Source organism: Serinus canaria, chromosome Z (genome assembly GCF_022539315.1).
Source record: "Serinus canaria isolate serCan28SL12 chromosome Z, serCan2020, whole genome shotgun sequence".
In the NCBI taxonomy this organism is placed as follows: Eukaryota; Metazoa; Chordata; class Aves; order Passeriformes; family Fringillidae; genus Serinus; species Serinus canaria.
In genome coordinates, this window is record NC_066343.1 from 55,505,817 (window position 1) to 55,523,715 (window position 17,899).

The 17,899-nt window shown below is 39.3% G+C and overlaps 1 protein-coding gene across 1 annotated transcript in view; it reads right to left on the bottom strand.

Moving 5' to 3' along the window:
* RNF180 (ring finger protein 180) overlaps nucleotides 1–10,691 on the bottom strand; it is a 71,543-nt gene extending 60,852 nt beyond the window's left edge. Inside the window, exons 1-4 of the mRNA XM_050986541.1 lie at nucleotides 10,642–10,691; nucleotides 6,232–6,406; nucleotides 5,524–5,662; nucleotides 3,299–3,394 (exon numbers count right to left, since the gene is read on the bottom strand). Coding sequence (XP_050842498.1) covers nucleotides 3,299–3,394; nucleotides 5,524–5,662; nucleotides 6,232–6,233 — 237 coding nt within the window. The 5' untranslated portion in view covers nucleotides 6,234–6,406; nucleotides 10,642–10,691. The remainder of the gene's footprint in view (nucleotides 1–3,298; nucleotides 3,395–5,523; nucleotides 5,663–6,231; nucleotides 6,407–10,641) is intronic.
* Nucleotides 10,692–17,899: the final 7,208 nt, after the last annotated feature.

Sequence of the window (17,899 nt, forward strand, 5' to 3'; positions counted from 1 at the left end):
GGTGGTAGGGGGAAAATCAGCAAGATCTGAAAGGGACCTGAGGATACACAGATTTAGTGATGGACTGCATGAAGAGGAAAAAATGGAAATGGTTAGAAAAAGAAACCAAATCAAGTGATAAATGATGGGTAACAGAAAATCCAGGTCAATAAAGGTCACTAGCAGCACTAGCTACATATTTGTAGCTATTGAAGATTAACTATACTAATATGTACATGAAATCCAAGGAGATTGGTTAAGAACAGGGACAGATGGCAAAAAAGAACCGGCTGGGAAGCAGTGGGTTTTTACAGCCTGCAAATAGACTTTGCGCTTATGCAAAATGATTTAGCCTTTGATTCAGGAGTCATACAGGAGAAAATAACACACGATCACAAAATTATTCAGAGCTCAGGAGGATCTGGAGATAAGTCAGAATTGTTTAACACCCTGCACCCCCCCACTTTCCCATAAAAACACAGGATCTTGCCAGAGGAGACAAAGTGAATGAGGCAAGAGTTCCGAGGATATTAAGTGACAAAATGAACGCAAAGAAGTCAAAGATGTTGTCATGGTTTGAGCCTGGCGCAATGCCAGTGCCCCCATGAGAATACCTTTGCCCTGGTATCTACTGTGAGATGTGATCAGAGACAGAGCAGAGCAGGCTCCAACTTAAGAATGGAAGAAAAAAAAAACATTATTAACCTAAAACTACAAGAGAAACACACAGAACACAGGATGAAAACCTTCCAAATTTCCTCCTCCTCCCCCCACCAAATTTCCAATTCCGTTACCACCCCTAAGATCACCCACTCTCAGTCCATCACCACCCTTTAGATAATCAATTCTCAATTCCTCGAGAAGAGGGGAGTCCCTCTTGCACCACAGACTTCCCCAAGAAACAGTCAAAACTTCTCGTGTTTCCGTGTCACATGTGGCACCGCCCAGAGAACATTTGCCATCGTGACCTCTTCCTTCCATGACCAGTGCTCTCACCACTGCACATGGACTAGAGCTGCTTCTAGGGTTTTTCTCTTTAAGGATGCTTTGTCCAGTTCCAAAAAGAGCACAGTCTCTCTCCTTTGGGACACCTGTCCCCCCCCAAATTTCACCCCCTGGGGCCGAGGGGTCTCTTGAACAGAGATCATCTTCCTCTTCTTCTTCTCTGAAGACGGAGGGCACCACCACCAACCTCCTCACCTCGTCTCTGTTCACACTCCTCCACATCACTGCACTCTCCTGGCTCTGAGCCATTGCCTCCCCCTAGCATGCAGTCTCTGTGTCACAGGAACTCAAGTGGTTCTGCCATGACTATACAAGAAAAGTCCAGCCAAAGGCCACTCCATCATCTCCTCCCGCCTAGGATTCTTCTGAGCCTCTCTCAACGCCTTTCACTAACTCCAGGAAGATCAGCATTTGGCAGGTTTCCATCATCCACAAGAAGGGTTAAAAGTCCCAGGCTCTGCCTGTCCAGAACTCCCATGCCTGGCTGCCCTGCCAGGCACCCCCACCTTCTCCTTCATGCCAGCCGCGCTATCACAGGCACAGGTTCTCTCCCTCTCTCTCCCTCTGGGGGGGGAAATGGTGGAGGATGGGGGATGGCTGCCCGAAGCCTCGCAGTGCTCCTCCACCCTTCGAATCTCGAATCTCGCTTCTGTCCCAGGCCTGGCTTACCTCCGGCCGCATGGCCTCCCCTCCCCCCACCCCACCCAGCTCGGAGCAGGGCAAGGGGAGATCTGTTTTCTTCCAGGACCGGAACCCAAAGAGAATTTCCCCTGGGCATTCACAGCTTTTTAACCCCCTGTGTTCTCAGAGGCGTATCCATGCCCTCAGTGGACAAACCAGGTGCCAATATCAAAAATCTGAACACCCACTGGTCTGACCATACCATCCCAAAAAAACCTCATTTCCTCTCAAACCACGACAGGTGTACACAGAGAATTGCATTGTCTGCCTTTTCCACCAGAGGAGAATTGCTCCTCTGCAATTCTCCTCTGGTGGAAATGTGTCAAGCATTCTATGGGTTCTGTATTTCCTTGATCCCCAGCTTGACCCTCCAGGTTTTCAAATGCAAAAGCTAAAGGTGCAAAATAATAATTTAAAAGCTAAAAGTGAAAAGAATAACACTACCATCAATATTGAATTCAATTATACTGAAATAATTTAAGAGTCAAAAAATCCTGTAAAAAACTGCCTTCTTATTATTAAAGATTCATGGTTAGGCGATACTGTAAAGTGACTCATCCTATAACTCATAACTCGTGAGCTGCAATTTTTAAACACACCTCCAAAACTAGTGTTTCAAACATAACTATTCTGTTATATTCATTGAAATAGAAGAGATCACTAAATTCAAAAAGTTTAATTATTGTTTAACAGAAAAATCCCACATAGAGCAATACAAAGAAGGAAGATGAAAGTTTTCTAAATATCTGTATGCTTAGTCATAACAATTTTTTTTCTCTTTTTGCATCATTTTCAGTATGGATTTTCTTAGGGCAGAATTACTTAAAATACAGCAAAATTTTACAGTGAAGTCTAAGGAATGCAAATAAAATTTACTTATCAAAATCAAAGATTCATAAAAGAAAATCAGTGAGGCAAAAAACCACTGCTTCTGCTTATTAGCATCTAAGCCACAACATTAACATCTAGATCTAAAACAACTTAGAGAAAATACCAACTGAAGCAGTAAGTACAACAGGAAATTTATGAGATGGTTTGTAATTTACAAATGTGCAGTTAAAACTCAAAAGCAGTGACACTGGCTTGTCATCGACCTTTGAATTTCCAGAAAAGTATCTACTTTATATTCATATGACATAAGAGCACATTAAGTATAAAAGACTTAAGTATATCATCATCCATGATATATACATCATATTCCAAAAACTGATCTCTTAACAAATCTGCAGTCCACTTTAATGGGGAAACATGCTTCCTGTTGTCAGCCTATATGTTAGTACTGCGAGATATGATGATCAAAACAAAGCAAACCCCAAAGCCTCGGTAATAAATATAATATTAAGCATTTAAAAACATGCAGATATGCCCATGACAGTTATCTGGACAGCCATAAACATCCGTTAAAGAGCAGGAAATAAAATTTATCACTTGTAGCACTCCTGCATATATTAGAAACAAAACAAAATTAAACAACATTTAAGAGAGGAAAAAAACATCTGTAAATGGTAACGACAGAAGTTCTTGAGAAGAATTCCCTCAGTTATAAGGTCTCCTTATAATAGTGTCCTTGAAATTTGTCCCCCTTAATTATTTTACATGCCAAATAAAGAAGATGTAAGAAAAAAAAATCTACCTTTTCAATGACACATTTCACCCACTCTGGAATGGCTTCTAGGCTCACATGCCATACATTGCAAGAATTCTGAGCAGTAGCTGAAGGTTGTGATACCTGTTAATAAAACAATTGCATTGTTACTCAAAATTTATGTAGGCTTTTTTTTCTTTGAATACAGCCAGAAGTCAGTTCCCCCAAACCAGTAAACAATAACAAATAATAAATCTCAAATATGATGTGCTTCTTTAAGTTAAAATTCAGGTAGATGTTGTCAGTCATTTTTTATTTCTGAATCTAAGAATATTGGGCAAATTCCTGTGGAAATGTAAGTGTCTGGAGGTGGTTTTGTTTTGTTTAAAAGAACAGAAAGCATGCAGTTGCAGGCCTTTCAAGAATATCTGGAAACTGATTTTAGAATCCCTGTCAGCTGGAATATTTTTCAGTAAAGACAGAAAAGTATAAGTTAGAGTTTATGTGAAGACTGCGATGCACAAATGCATTGAATGAGTAGAATAAATTTTCTAATTCTTTTTAAAATAACTAACAGAGTTACCAGGTAATCTTGCCAACTTTTAGAGTTTTTACAGCAATAATGTGATCAACTGAAGAGAAAAAAAAACCTAAAAATCTATAGCATTTCACTAATTGATACTAAAATAAAAGCAATTACCTAACTAAATTAGTGTTACAGGGATGGCTAAAATTATAGGGAAAGTCTGGTGAGAAAGTCCTAAAATCAGCTGTTAAAATTAATGAATAAGGAAAGTTGTCGACGCCCATGCTATTAAAATCATTGAAATAAAAATTTCATTCTGCTGAAAATTAGAACTGGGCCTATAGACAGAAGATAGAAGCTTTTAAAAACTCTTCAAGTATTGGCAGAAGACAGATAGATTCATTTATCATATCTATTCTGGCTTTTTGTCCTATCTGTGAAGACCACCTGCACTTCAATATGCATTTAATTATTAGTGTTTATACTGTGCTTTTAACTTTAACATTTGTTTTATAATTTGTTCCACATTTTTTTCATTCATTATTTAGCTATGTCTTTGTCTGAAGATCTAAAATTCATCTGCGAAAACACGCTGAAAACAGTAATTTTCTCATCATAGTACTCTCTTTCCCTCCCAACCTCTTTAGCTACAGCGTTAAATTACACTTTTTTATTTGCCATCTGCATAAATGGAGAATAAGCTATCTCAGTTGGGTGCAATGATGGGTGGATCTCTGCACACAACTAAAAGCTCCACCATGGGGAGCTTGGACAGCTTTTTCTTTTCACTACATTGTTTTCCAGGGAAGGAGTTGGAATTTCCACATTCCTAAAAATCACTTCAAACCATGCACAAAAGAACCATCAAATATAAAGTGTGAAAATTATTCCAGAACTTCAAGCTCTGTAAGCAGAGTGATTAAAATGGGGTTTATTGATAATACTATAATGATCTTAAAAACTAACTTTGTTTCTACATCTATTGGCTGTACCCGTCTCTAGTGTGCAAAAGAATGTTATTGCATTACTAACACATTAATAAAAAACATCACCACCTTCTCTTCTATTTGCTTTTTAACTTTGATTCAAGAGGCTGTAAGCCTTTTTGGCACATTTGGAAAGACTCTAGCTCTTCATGATTAGTAGCTGTCATTATAAAACAGTGGGAAATACTCTGTCATGGTTTTATTCTGTGTAATTATCCCCCTTTTAATTTTAATAAACACAATATAAATTACTGAGTAGGGTATAACCCTCTCAGGGCAGACTTACCTTTTGAGCTATTTTGTGCACAGACTATGGCCCGAATTTAAAAAATGAAGAGCAAATTTTTCTGATGTAAGGATGTTTTACACATGGTTAACTACCACAGTGGAAATTAGAACCTGCCTTTAAAATATACCTTATACACAAAGAGTTGTCCATCAAGAGATATTAAAACAAAACAAGTCTGCTTTAAAACCATCAAAACTAAACTCCATTTTTGTATTAGAAATGGTAGTGCTCTATACAGGCTAGTACCCAAGTATCCATGAGCACCAGCCTGCATGTGGCAGACCATGAAGGTGATCACTGCCTACTTGGCTTCACTAAAATTACTTCCTCCACTACTCTCTACAGAACTGTCTCTACTTAACTACATACAAGAGATTAATTACAAAGTGAGGCTAAGTCTAATACTTCTCCTTCATTTAAATAAATGGCACGAGAAGAACTTACAAACTCCCTCAGAAGAAGCTATACTTACTTTGGACATTTTTTTCCCATTACATTTTGCATGAAAAACAGAATTTGCTATATATTTCCTACATCTCCAGCAACACAAAACACCAGCTTCTTGGTTGTTCATTATGTCAATTTGGGATTTTTCAGCTCTGTATGTTGACCTGTAAAGATGACAAAGCATACAGTTTGGTCACCTGTTGAAACACCACTTTTATCTTGAGGCCTTGAAGTCCATAAATATTCTCACCACTGTAGAGGAGACTAATACTTTACTTACAAACATACTCTGATCTTGTATAGCATGCCATCTAGATGTTTTAAATAGTAATGTAATAGTAATGTGAAAAAGCTGGTTTTATTTCCAGGTTGCAGAAAGAACTAGAAAGCAACAACAACAAGAAAACAAAAACCAAAATAAAATAAAACAAAACTGACCAATCAACCAAACAAAAGGCTTTTCCAATATTTGGAGAAAAGATAAGAGAACTCCAGTTTTTCTGGAATATGTCCATAGCAATAAGTTATTGCTACCCTAAGCAATAAATAAACATACACATATATAATGCCACATAACAATAATGAATGCCAACATAAAACCATAGATGACAGATTCTTTTCTCAACACACCCCTGGAGGCTTGCTCCCTTAAATTATTTTGTGTGCAAGGAAGAGCACTACTGGTGCAACCATTTTTCAACCTGTATTAACCTCTTCGTGAAACAGGACCTACATTAAGACACCAGGACAAGACAAATATTCTAGTTTTCTCTTTTTGTGTCTTGCTGCATCCTGATTGTCTCTGGTCTTCTCTAGCTTCTTCCAAAGTCTTCCCTTTTTGTCAGGTTTTCTCCAAAGATCTTCCAACTTTTCTTTCCAAGTACGTATGTTTTTTCCCCTTGTGCTAGCTACATGAGAAAAAAAGAGAAAATCGTTTTCATCTTCATGTCAACTCAAGCCCTATTCTAGAGTTAGGCCTACTCAGAGTGCTGAAGTGCACAGCACTCATTGATGGGCATGCTGGACTATAAAACTTAAAATCAGTCTAAAAAGTTTCAGAGTCCAAACATCTAATTTTGCAACTATTTTAACATTTAATTTTTTTTTAGTTTTCACTAACTAAAGAAACTTTGAGGTCTTCACTAAAGGCTGTCTGAAGAGCAGTTTGCCTTGCTGAAACATACAGACTTTTTTTCTACCTTTCCTTTTTCTGCCTTGTTTTCTGATTTAATCAAAGACAATGAAACACACAGAGAGGTTACTTATTATCTTTTATTAATATCTGAGGTCCTCATTCATCACATTTTTTACTTTTCTACAAAAGTAAAGGTCTAAAATGTAGTCTGACAAGGACAAGCAGAAACATATACATACGACAGACTCTGAGATCAAGTATACATGCAGTTTTTTAACAATCAAATCCACTCTCAGCTTAAGAAGTGAAATTAGGGCAAACATTAAATATTTCCTTGCAATATCACAATTAAAATGAATTTTTATTAAGGGTTCATTAAGGAATCTTAAGACAGACAAGCAGAGGACCATGCAAGAGACAATGACACAAAAGCTAAGAACTTATACTAGCAACCTATCTTGTTCCTGACAAAAATAGAATGATTCAAATACTTTGACTTAAGCAGAACCTTTTTTTACTTAACTAAAACTTAGTTTTTACTAACCTACCTTTGTCAATGCTGCGACTTTCTGTATCAGATACATTTCAGAATGTAACATTTGAAATAATGAACCTATCTATGAATGATTTTTTTAAAAGTAAATTCATTCTCTGAAAATTTTTAGAAGTACTTTGTATCCCTTTGCTGTAATAACACTAGGCACCACAGGGTATTGAGTAAATGATTATATCAGTTATGAATTTCTTTATATCACTCAAACACTTTAAAGCTGTTATAATGAATTTAATCTTCACAAATTCATAACACACTTCTAGAATGAATTTAAATTTAAACAGTTCAGTGTGAGCCTCAAATCTAAGATCAACCAGGATGGACTGAGAGATATTTTGCATACAGCTAGCTCAGACATTCTTTTAGGGTACAGCCATGTCCTTATCGACTCAAATACCTTCTTGATATAAGGTGATAAATACCTTGCATCACTTTTTATGCTGTATTTTTTTATCCAAATGATATTTTTAAATCTCTATATACATTCTGTTCCCCTTAGAGAAGAGGATGTCTTGCTATCTTTTGAACAGCTACTTCATTTGAAGCTGATGACTGGAGCAGGGCAAAAAAAACACTTGGGGACAGACCTCTCAACAACCAGATAAAAGACTGATGAGTAAATGCACCTGCTATATTTAAAAGACAAGGTTCAAGTCATGCAAAAGGCCCTCTAAGGATCACTGGCATTTGAGCTGATGTAAACATCTACATAACATCTTCCAAGCCTTACTGCAAAATAAAAGGTCTTTTATTTATTTATTTTGTTTAGTTAGTTATACCCTTTGAGAGGTTCTCCTTAATTCAGGATATACCTTATAATTAAAATTACTCTTACATAAGAGAAATTAGTGCATAGTATATGTGTAATGACACACATAGCATAGTTATATTTTGCTGTGTTCTGTGTAACCAACAGTGCTGATAGTGAACTACATGGAAAAAAATCCAGCTCAAGTGGATACTTTTTAAAGTATTATGGTACAGCAGGCTGAAGTGTTCTTCTGGCCTAGGAGTATTTAAAAATTAAGTAGGTGTATTAAAAGTCTGCATGTGTGTGTCTTTTGCAGTCCACACAAAGGACAGAAGAAACTCTACAGATGCATGTTAACGCATTGCAGAGGTTTCTACACACATCATGTTTTTTATTTATCGCATTAGCATGCATTTTTATTTTGTTTTGCACATAAGTTCAAATAAATGCATATGAACACAGGATTTTGAAGGTTTTCTGTTTTGTTAAATGCAGTTTAACCTTAGTGTCTTGTTCTCCTTCAGCTAAAAGGTCCTACATAAAGATAAAACTTTTCATTTGGAACTCCAAAAATAGTGTCAGGCCCTGAGTGGGCCTTCTTATCTCAGCACTAGGTTATGTGTGTCGTGGCCCTACTGCTTTCAGGTCTGTTGCTTTGCGCGAGCTCATGCCTGCCTCCCAAGTAGCATGCAGACACATCAGAGTGTTTAAAAGCCTATATTCTTCCATGGCTATTGTCTAATGACCTTCAAACTCTTTTTTATTATTTAGTCCTAGTAAGAGCAATAGCGGAGTCCTAAGACCTCCTTTCCAAGTTGGTCTCAGTTCCCTTTCTTGGAACTCATTGGTCTAATCTTTTCTTAGAGACCTCTGATGAAGATTTTACAGCCTTCCCAAACTACTTCATTGTCTTCTTATCTTTTAACTTTTCCTCCAATACTTAAATGGAGTTTTCTTCTAATTTCCCTTATTTGTTGTGAATACAGAGAACAAAATTGCTCCTTTTCTTTTGTGCAGAACATTTTAAAATTTTAAACAGTTATTAGATATTAGCTTCAATCTTGTATTTGAACTAAAGAAATCTTTCTCTTTTTCCTCAGAGATAATGCTTTCTTGATCTCCAACTGCAACTGCTATTTTGTGAATAGAAACTTCAAATGGGTCAGCTATTCTTGCTGAATGCAAGTTCTGGACACAGAACTCACTGAATTTTTACCAGCTGAGAAAACCAGACAGATTACAAAAATTATCTAAATCATCCTAATTTCTTTAGAAGTCCAAATTGTAGAATATAGTACATTTTGGTCATTCTGTCTTCAAAAAGATTGCTAAACAATATGAAGTAGAACTCCTATTAAAAATTCTCATAAATTCACAGTGAAGAACTTAATGCAATTCCCTAAATTTCTGTTGAAATCCGGTCTAGAATTTCAACTAACTTGCCCTTCATTCACAAATACATAAAAATGAGAAAATAAGTGTAGCAGTTATCAATGCCTTTTCTTCAAAAACACCTATGACCCCTTCAGAACATTGCAGCCATGAAAATTACAATAATAATTAGATCGCAGTAAGAAACTAGGGCACTGAAACTTCAGCAACAGTTACCGACACTCTTAAAAAAATTAGCTGAGCATCAGCTTTGCAGGAGGATGACAGAGGAAAGCTAAAATGAGCTGTCCTAGCCAACAAGAGTCCATATCCTAAGTTCTTGTTCCCAGAAAAGGAGGAACTGATACTTTACCAGACAGAGACAACCATGGAAGACATTAGGGTATGCTTTAAAAACTTCCTGCTACTTTCTGATCTCCAAAGTATTTCTGATTAAAACAACGCTTTAAAAAACCTACTACAACAATGTTTCTCAATAAAATACCACTTAAGATGGGGAGACAGAAAATTTCTGTCTCCAGACTGCCAAAGAGAAGCAGAAAGACGCATTATCTTCTTCTGCGCATCTCCTTCTCAGCTACGAACTCTTCTACCAGTTATGCCGTTGCGTGATCAGCTTCCGTATGATAGAAGTTAATGTCAGAGGGTGGCCAGTGAGATACTTTTGTACCAAGACTAATCCATTAAATAAACGAAGTTAAAAAAAAAAAAAGTTACTTGCAACAAATTTCTTGACTTGCTAAACCCCCTGCTGCATGCTGCCTAAGTCAACAGGTCGTCCAAGCACAGCTAGGATAAGGAGTGTGTAAATGGCTTTGACAGGGAACAGACCCGGCGGGTCACTAGAAGACCACGGATCGGCGTGTAATCTTGTTTTCCCAGGAGATCCAAGGTCAGAGCTGCCTGTTTCACGCTCTTACACATACTGGCACTAGCTGTTGCACAAAGTAAAGACCGAAACAAGCAGGAACAGAGTGCCGCTGTCCCAGCACAGCCCGGGACGCCAGGCTGAACACTGCCGCAGCCGCTGCACCCGGACACCCCGGCGCCCGCCCAGGCCCGACCGGGCGCGCCGGGTGCTAAGGGCCGGCGGCGGCCCCGCCGAGTTAACCGCGGGTAGGAAGGCACGGGGCTGCCCCTCAGGAGGGCGCCGGGCTCACCCGGGGACGGACAGCCCGGCCGCACCCCCGGCTGCGGGCGGGTGTCCGCACCGCCGCGCTGACCCCGCGCCCCCCGCGCCCCCGGCCCGGGCCCGCCTCGGCCCCACGGGCGGCTGCGGCGCCTCCCGCCGCCCCGGCTCCGCTCAGCTCACCGGGCCGCGCCGTGCGAGGCTGCGAGGAGGAGGCGACGGCACTGGAGCGACCGGGCGGGCGGGGAAGGGGCTGCGCAGCAGCAGCAGCTCCCGCGAACGGGAAGAGACGGGAGACAAACGGCGGCGGAAAGCGCTCCGCCAGCGCGGCGCCTGCCCTCGGGAGGCACACGGCGGCAGCCCGGGCGGCCCAGGAGGCTGCTGCGGCCGGCGGGGGACCCTCGGCGGCGGCAGGGCCGGCCCTACTATCGCGGGGACGAGGGCAATGCCCGCGCCAGCCTGCGTCGCGCCGAGCCCTGAGGCTGGCACGTCCTCGCGTCTCCTGACTGGCAGAGATGGAGCGGGGTGGGGTCAGCGCCGGCGGCGAGTCGTGACCGGGGAGAAGAGAGGCGGAGAGAATAAGGGTTAAGGCAATGAACGATAACTTTTCAATGGGCACTGGGAAAGAAAGTGCGTTCCCTGAGGCCCGAGGAATCAACCCAATCCCGGAGATCGTAATCTCATAGAGCGAGGCCAGGGACATGGCCGGGACGGGCGAGCGCCCGCCGGCCGTCACCTGCTAGGCTGGGTGTCCTCATGAGTCCCCGACTGTCCTAATGTACAGGAAGAGAAGGGAGGAAGCACAGTTCTGAATCGGTGAAGAAGAACAGTTATGAATCGATGTAGGAAACTGCTGCACATCAGGCGAGGCTCCATGGAAGGAAGGGCGGCACCCCAAGTGAGCGTGTGTGCCGCGGCAGCCGAGGGAAACGAACTGGCCACTTCCATCCCTGCGGTGTCTTTTGCACCTCAGTGGGGATTTGGGGTCTTGCGGTGACACTGTGGGATTACCGGGAGTCGATACGTGCTGGCAGTCTGCTCATGATGCTGGTGGCAATCTTCAAACACGAGAATGGAGGAATTTTAAAGCAATGTGAGAGTAAGAAAGGCTGGAAGATTGCTAACGAAAATTAAATTAGTGTCTGTTCACTTTGCATGTGGAGGTGATTTGGAAAACTGAAACCTTCATTTCAGGCTTTCTCCTATATTTATGATATATAATTTCAGTGATCTTTCTCGTATTTCAATATACAATCTCTGCAGGTCAAGACAAGATTATATTATCAGGTAGTTTTAAGATCTGGGCTCTCATAGAGACCAAAGAGACAATAAGATCTGGGCTTTCATGGAAACCAAAGTGCCCTGCAAATGTTGCAAAGTGCACAAAGATTACAACGTGAAATGTTGTGGTAATTGCTACTTTTTCTTTCTTAGTGTAGACCCAGTAAAGAACATCATAAGTAGGATGCTCCCAATAATTAAATTCCGTTATACTCTGCAATGCGCAGTACAGTAACTGTATGCGGAAGAAATGGACAATTATTTTCAAATAATTTATAGTGTGCTACAGTATGCTCAAATTTAGACTAAAATGACTGTTAGAAAAAGCAATATTTATCAGTCATAAAGAATTGCAGCTTATAAGGCAAGTTTTAGCAAACTTAATTGATAAAGCTATAGAGAAACACATTAAATAGACGAAGGGGAGAAAAAAAATACAGATTAAAATAATGAGTTCAAGACGTTTCAGACCTCAACTTCTGACATAAAATAATGTTGAAAATATTAGGAGAGAGATATTTTAATTTTTTTTCATCTCATTTGCTTCAGTTTAAGTAGGATGTAGGGTTGGACTACTTAAATTTAATGGAATTCCACAGATAAAAAGAAATAGTCATGAAGGTGGCTCTGGGGTTAAGAGATGAAAAGAACCGTATGGCTCACATCACAGCAACAGCAAATGGAATGAGGAAAAATTAAGCTTTGCTGCTGGGTAAAAGATTATATTCAGAGCCATTCAGCTGTATTGTGGGGTTAACTGTATTGATGGTTTTATAGATAATGTTTGTCTATCACGGGGCAGTTGGACTGTGGAATACTATAGAGAATGAATTGTGCTGTGGCTTTAGGACTCTTGACAGGCTGGTGCAGTGGTTAATTCCAAGGCAGACTATATATGAAAAGCCTTTTCCTGGGATAGCCCCTTCATTCTAAGGTGGGAGTTCAAGGATCAATGCCAAACTAACACAGTAAATCAGAAACCAGAGTGTGTCTTTGCTGTTCGGAGGCCTTGATTGTGTCTCAGGAAGACTGCATTGAAGGCCTGTGCAGTGGGTCATTGTGCACTGAAGCACCCTGCAGGGCTGTAGTGACTGGTGCATAAACAGTGGCACATTCTGTTTTCATGTCCATGACAATAGAGAGTGTATCCAGCTCACGGGTGCTCTATGGGAACCTCTAACAAGTGGTCATGTATTCCAAAAATCACACCAAGAACATGCCAGTTCTCTTCCAGTTGTGTTGATATAACTGCCTCGGGGGAGGATGACCTAATTGTCATTCCTGTAGAGTTTCTTTCTTTACCAAATACTTCTTCATTACAAGAAGTTACATTTTCTGCAGCTATTTGGTAGTGCACTAATGACTATCCAAGGCATTAACCCAGTCTGTAAACCCTGGTTCTTCAACCCATTAGGCTGCTTCATTATGTGGGGTCATCTCCAAGACCTAGATATCTATTATTTGATCACATGTTCTAGAAAATGGCCAGATAGGGAGCATTAGGAGAAAAGAATGAAGAAATAGAAATTGTTGGGTAGAACTTTTGGGGCTTGATACGGAGCATGGAAGGAAAATCATCTTTGCTGTTACCTGCTGTTTTTGTTCGGTTGGTTGGTTGGTTGGTTTTGTTTGGTTTTGTTTGGGTTTCTGTTTGTTTGTTTGTCCCACCTTCCCCCTTTTTCTTTTCTTTTCTAAGCAGCTTGATTATTTGAACAGCATTGTACCAGGAGAAGCCCAATAAGCAACCCTGGCCTTTTTCACCCTTCACTATTGGATTAGCTGTTGGAAAAAATTTTGTTAGCACTAGTCACTGCAATAGCCATCAAGCATAACATTTTTGCTCTATGGAGATTATATTTTTGTGTATTTTTATTCTATTGAGAATACATCCTGACTTTCAATTCAGCAAAAGAATTTAAAAGCTGTTGAAAAGCTTTTCCTATTACAAAGTAACTTGTAAGAAAATGACATTTCATACTCTTTTACTTGAAGATGATGGTTTATATTTGATTTGTAAATCTTGTCATACTCCTATAATAAACATAAAGTCTATACAGAATATCCTTCAATTAACAAAACATTTGCTTTGCTTTGCTTTGCTTCTTTTTGAAAAATAATAAATCCATCTAAATTTGTGATGATAGACTGGATTGTAGCTAGGGAAAACATTTTTAAAGTCACATAGGACTAGATCTAATAAAGTAATTCTTAACATAGTTTTCCTAATTTGTGGTTTCTTATTCCCTGGAATGAGCTTTGTGAAATGTAGGGATACTTTCTGTGCTTCACAATGCTGGTGGTCAAGGAATCCTGCTGTCTTGAGAGAGAACAAAAGAAAACATAAAATGCCATATACTGAAAATATAGTGAGTCACTGAACATTATTGCTTACCTTATGTTGAAAGCTGGTTCCTAGAAGGGAAACTACTTATACAGAAAAGATATTGGGTTTATCCCACATTTCCCCTAACCTGGGAGAACATACTAGTTATCCAGCTGAAAATAAAAGCACTGTTTGTTTTTTTTCCTCCATGGTGGCATGGTTTCAAAGAATTTGTGTTCTGTGGGAATATACAGGATGGAAAAAAACGTCGGTGCCCAAAGAATTGTGGAACTTACATCAGAAAGGGAATGTCTGGGATCTTCAAGGAAGAACTTGAGTGTTTTTCACTAAACAGACATAAAATTGCACTAATAACCCATTGAAGGGGGTTTTGTACTATGTGATATTTAGTCTGTGTAAATCATACCATTAGGCCAATCATTGTAAATTTTCATTGGGGCTTTTGATTAAGTTGGTTCAGTTTAGTTTTTAGTAAAGAAAAACAAAAGTATGTTTTCAACTTAAGCTTGATTTGTAAAGTGAGCTTACATAAGCTGAAGAAATTCAGCCAATCTGAACTGCTCCAGAATTTGGGGAAGATACCTGAAATTGAAGTTAAATTTGTTCAAAAACCCAAGAATTTATATCCCAGCAAGGATAATACTTTCAGAAATAATGTTAGAATGAAATGGATTGTTACTTGAAGCAGTATGTTCAACAGACTTTCAACAAATAGGAAAGAACAGAAAGGAATCAAAAATACTGACTTCTTTTTTGAGAATGTGGAATAGCAATTAAAAATGCTTAAACTGAAGCTGGATTAGAACTTGCAAAGAATATAACTTTATAACCTTGGCTGTCACAGAGTTGGAAAATGAATGAGATTTGGGTGAATAATGTATAAGTTTGTGCACTTTGAGATTGCTGGCAAGAATTTCTGCTATCAGGTGGTGAATCATCAGCTGGAAGAAATAAAGAGATTAAGTAATGGAATATGTTAATTGATCACAGAACGTCTGTGCATTGACTGTGTGAGGTAGCTCTGAAAAGACTAATTCTACCCTGGATTGTAGGTACATTTCCAGTACATGCAGGTGAATATCAATGATCTGGTAATTTTTGATTTAAAATAATATGGATAGTGACAATAATAATTTTTTTTAAGTTAATTTGGGCTAGAACAGGCAGAAAACAAAATACTAAGCTGATAAAAAATAGATAGAGCCTGCCTTATGGGAAAACAGAAATAGCTTTACTTACTGCGTTCAGCAAAACAAATGCTGTACAAAGTTTTCTTTGATAGGTCATCACTGAGGAAATAAAATATTATTGCAGCATTATATAACTTAGGAAATGTATACCAAAAAAAAAAAAAAAAAACCCAAAAACCCACCGAAAATTAATTGACCAATATGAAATTTGATTGTTGAAAAGTTGTGCTTGTTGTACAAATTTTGTACCAGGGAGATAACTGGAAAATCTTCCTCAGAAAAATATTGGAGAAAAAAACCCACTAAGTTTTCCAAAGTTGGGGATGGTGCTTTTATTTTTAATTTTATGCTTTTTGTGAAAAGAAGATTATCCTTGGTAATTTGTTACCTTATGACTCTGTCTCTGTGTTCTTAGTCCTGATTTCCTTTCCCATGAGAGGCACTGCCTTGTCAGTGCTTAGTAAAAATATAGTGATAACATTTCCTAAATAGTGTAAAAAGATCTTTTATATCCTTTAGAGGGAATATAAAGGAATTCAAGTTCTTATCAATGTTGCTGTCGTTCAAACATTCTGAACAGCTCTACAGGGTAATTTCTGTTTAGTGAAGTTTAATCTTTCATAACACTGCAACATCATCCTCTGTTTTACCATTGTCTAAATTGCATCTTTGTAAATATATTTTTATTGCAGCATTATATGAAGCTGTTTGAAATACATTTCTTTTCTAGAATTATCCATTTAACTTTTCAATAGGAATGGGTAGAAAAGAAAGAAATTTTCCTTCAGTCATTAGTCCTAGTACCTATGTGTACCAGGCTTGTTCTTAGGCTGAGATATAAAGAAATTAACTATAGAATGCTTTGGATTGAAAATGACCTAAGAGATCATCTGGTTCCAAACCCTCCTGCCATGGGCAGGGACATCTCCCATGAGACCAAATAGCTCAAAGCCCTGTCCATCCTGGCCTCAAACACTCTCAGGGGTGGGGCATCCACCTGTGGAAAAAGTGTGTGGACAACCTGTCTCAGTGTCTAAAAACACTCACTGTGAATAATATCTTTCTTATATCTAATCTAAACCCGCCCTCTTTCAGTTTAAAACTGTTACAATTGCTACTTGTTCTTGTAAAAAGTCCCTCTCCAGCTCTCTTGTAGGCTGCCCACTTTAGGCACTGTAAGATGCTGTGAAGTCTCTCTGGAGCCTTCTCCTCTTCAGGCTGAACAACCCCAGCTCTCTCAGCCTTTCTTTATAGCTGAGGTGCTCCAGAAGTCTGATCACCTTGGGTCTGAACTTATTACAACAGAACATCTTTCCTGTGCTGTGACCCCAGAGTGATGCAGCACAGCAGCTGGGGTGTCAGCAGAGCAGAGTAGAGGGGCAGAATCCCCTCCCTGCCCCGCTGCCCACACTGCTTTGGATACAGCCCAGGACACGTGTGGCTTTGTGATCTGTGAATGCACATGGCTGGGTTTTTTTCAGCTTCTTGCCTGGTTACTATGCTGTTAAACTGAAAATTTCTTTGAGTTTAGCTTTTAAAGTAGTATTTGTCTTTTATGTACGCCTAATGTATTTAATCTTATTCCTTACAAATATTAAATAGAGAGTAAGTAGAGAGAATTATTAATTTGGCTGACTACTGAAGAAAAAAATGTTACCGGTTGTCGATGTCTCTGCCGGGTCAGAGTGACCCCAAGATGTGTTACAAAGTCTCTTTTCCCCGCCCTGCACTTGAAGAAGGAGTCAGAGCTCTTCAGTTCTCAGTCTCAAGGCTGTTTATTGTATCTTATCTATAAAATTCTTTCTCCTGTCCTGCCGAGGTCCGAGGTCCACTTAGCAAGATGGCCCAGGACACTCTGCCTGCCCCCAGGGCAGTGCTATGTCTTTATATTAAAAACTACACATACAAAGTTTACAATTACTTTCCAATACCTGTCACCTATGTTAGACAGTGAGCTTCTACTCTAAACCAATCTAAAAGTGCCAACATTACAGCAGAAGATGGAGGCCAAGAAGAAGAAGGAGAAAGGCTGGACAGGCCCAGATCCTCCATCTTGCCCCCCAAATCCCCATTCTAAAAATCCCAAATTCTACTTTTTCACCCCGTGATTAATTCCCTGTCATTCTACTCAATTTGTTGTGGTTTGCAGATCTTCATCTAAGGTTGGTAACTTGCTCCACGGGTCATAATCAAAACCACAGGCCTTTTGGGCTCTGTGCCAGGGTGTCTGAGACCCCTGGCAGGGGTCTTGGGCCCTCCAGGGCAGCTATAAGAATTTCCTGGTCTCCCACAACCTGTTTTTGATTTTAGAAGACACTCCAGCTTAAGAAATCACATTATCCTTGAGAACAGATCAAAGTAATCATTTCATATGACCTGTTTGAGTGGATATATACTGTGGACAAAGTATTTTTGTAGAAATAATGATTTCCACATGTTTTTATGTTGTATTAAATTATTTTTTCATTTCCTTTTAATGACATTCTGAACTCTATTCTGTGAATGTGCTGGAACTCAGCAGATAAAAATCTTGGTACATAATAAATTTAAGTGCAATGAATTTCTAAATTACTCTGGAATTAACTTGCTTCAGTTTCAGTTATGTAATTATGAAAAACTTACTTGT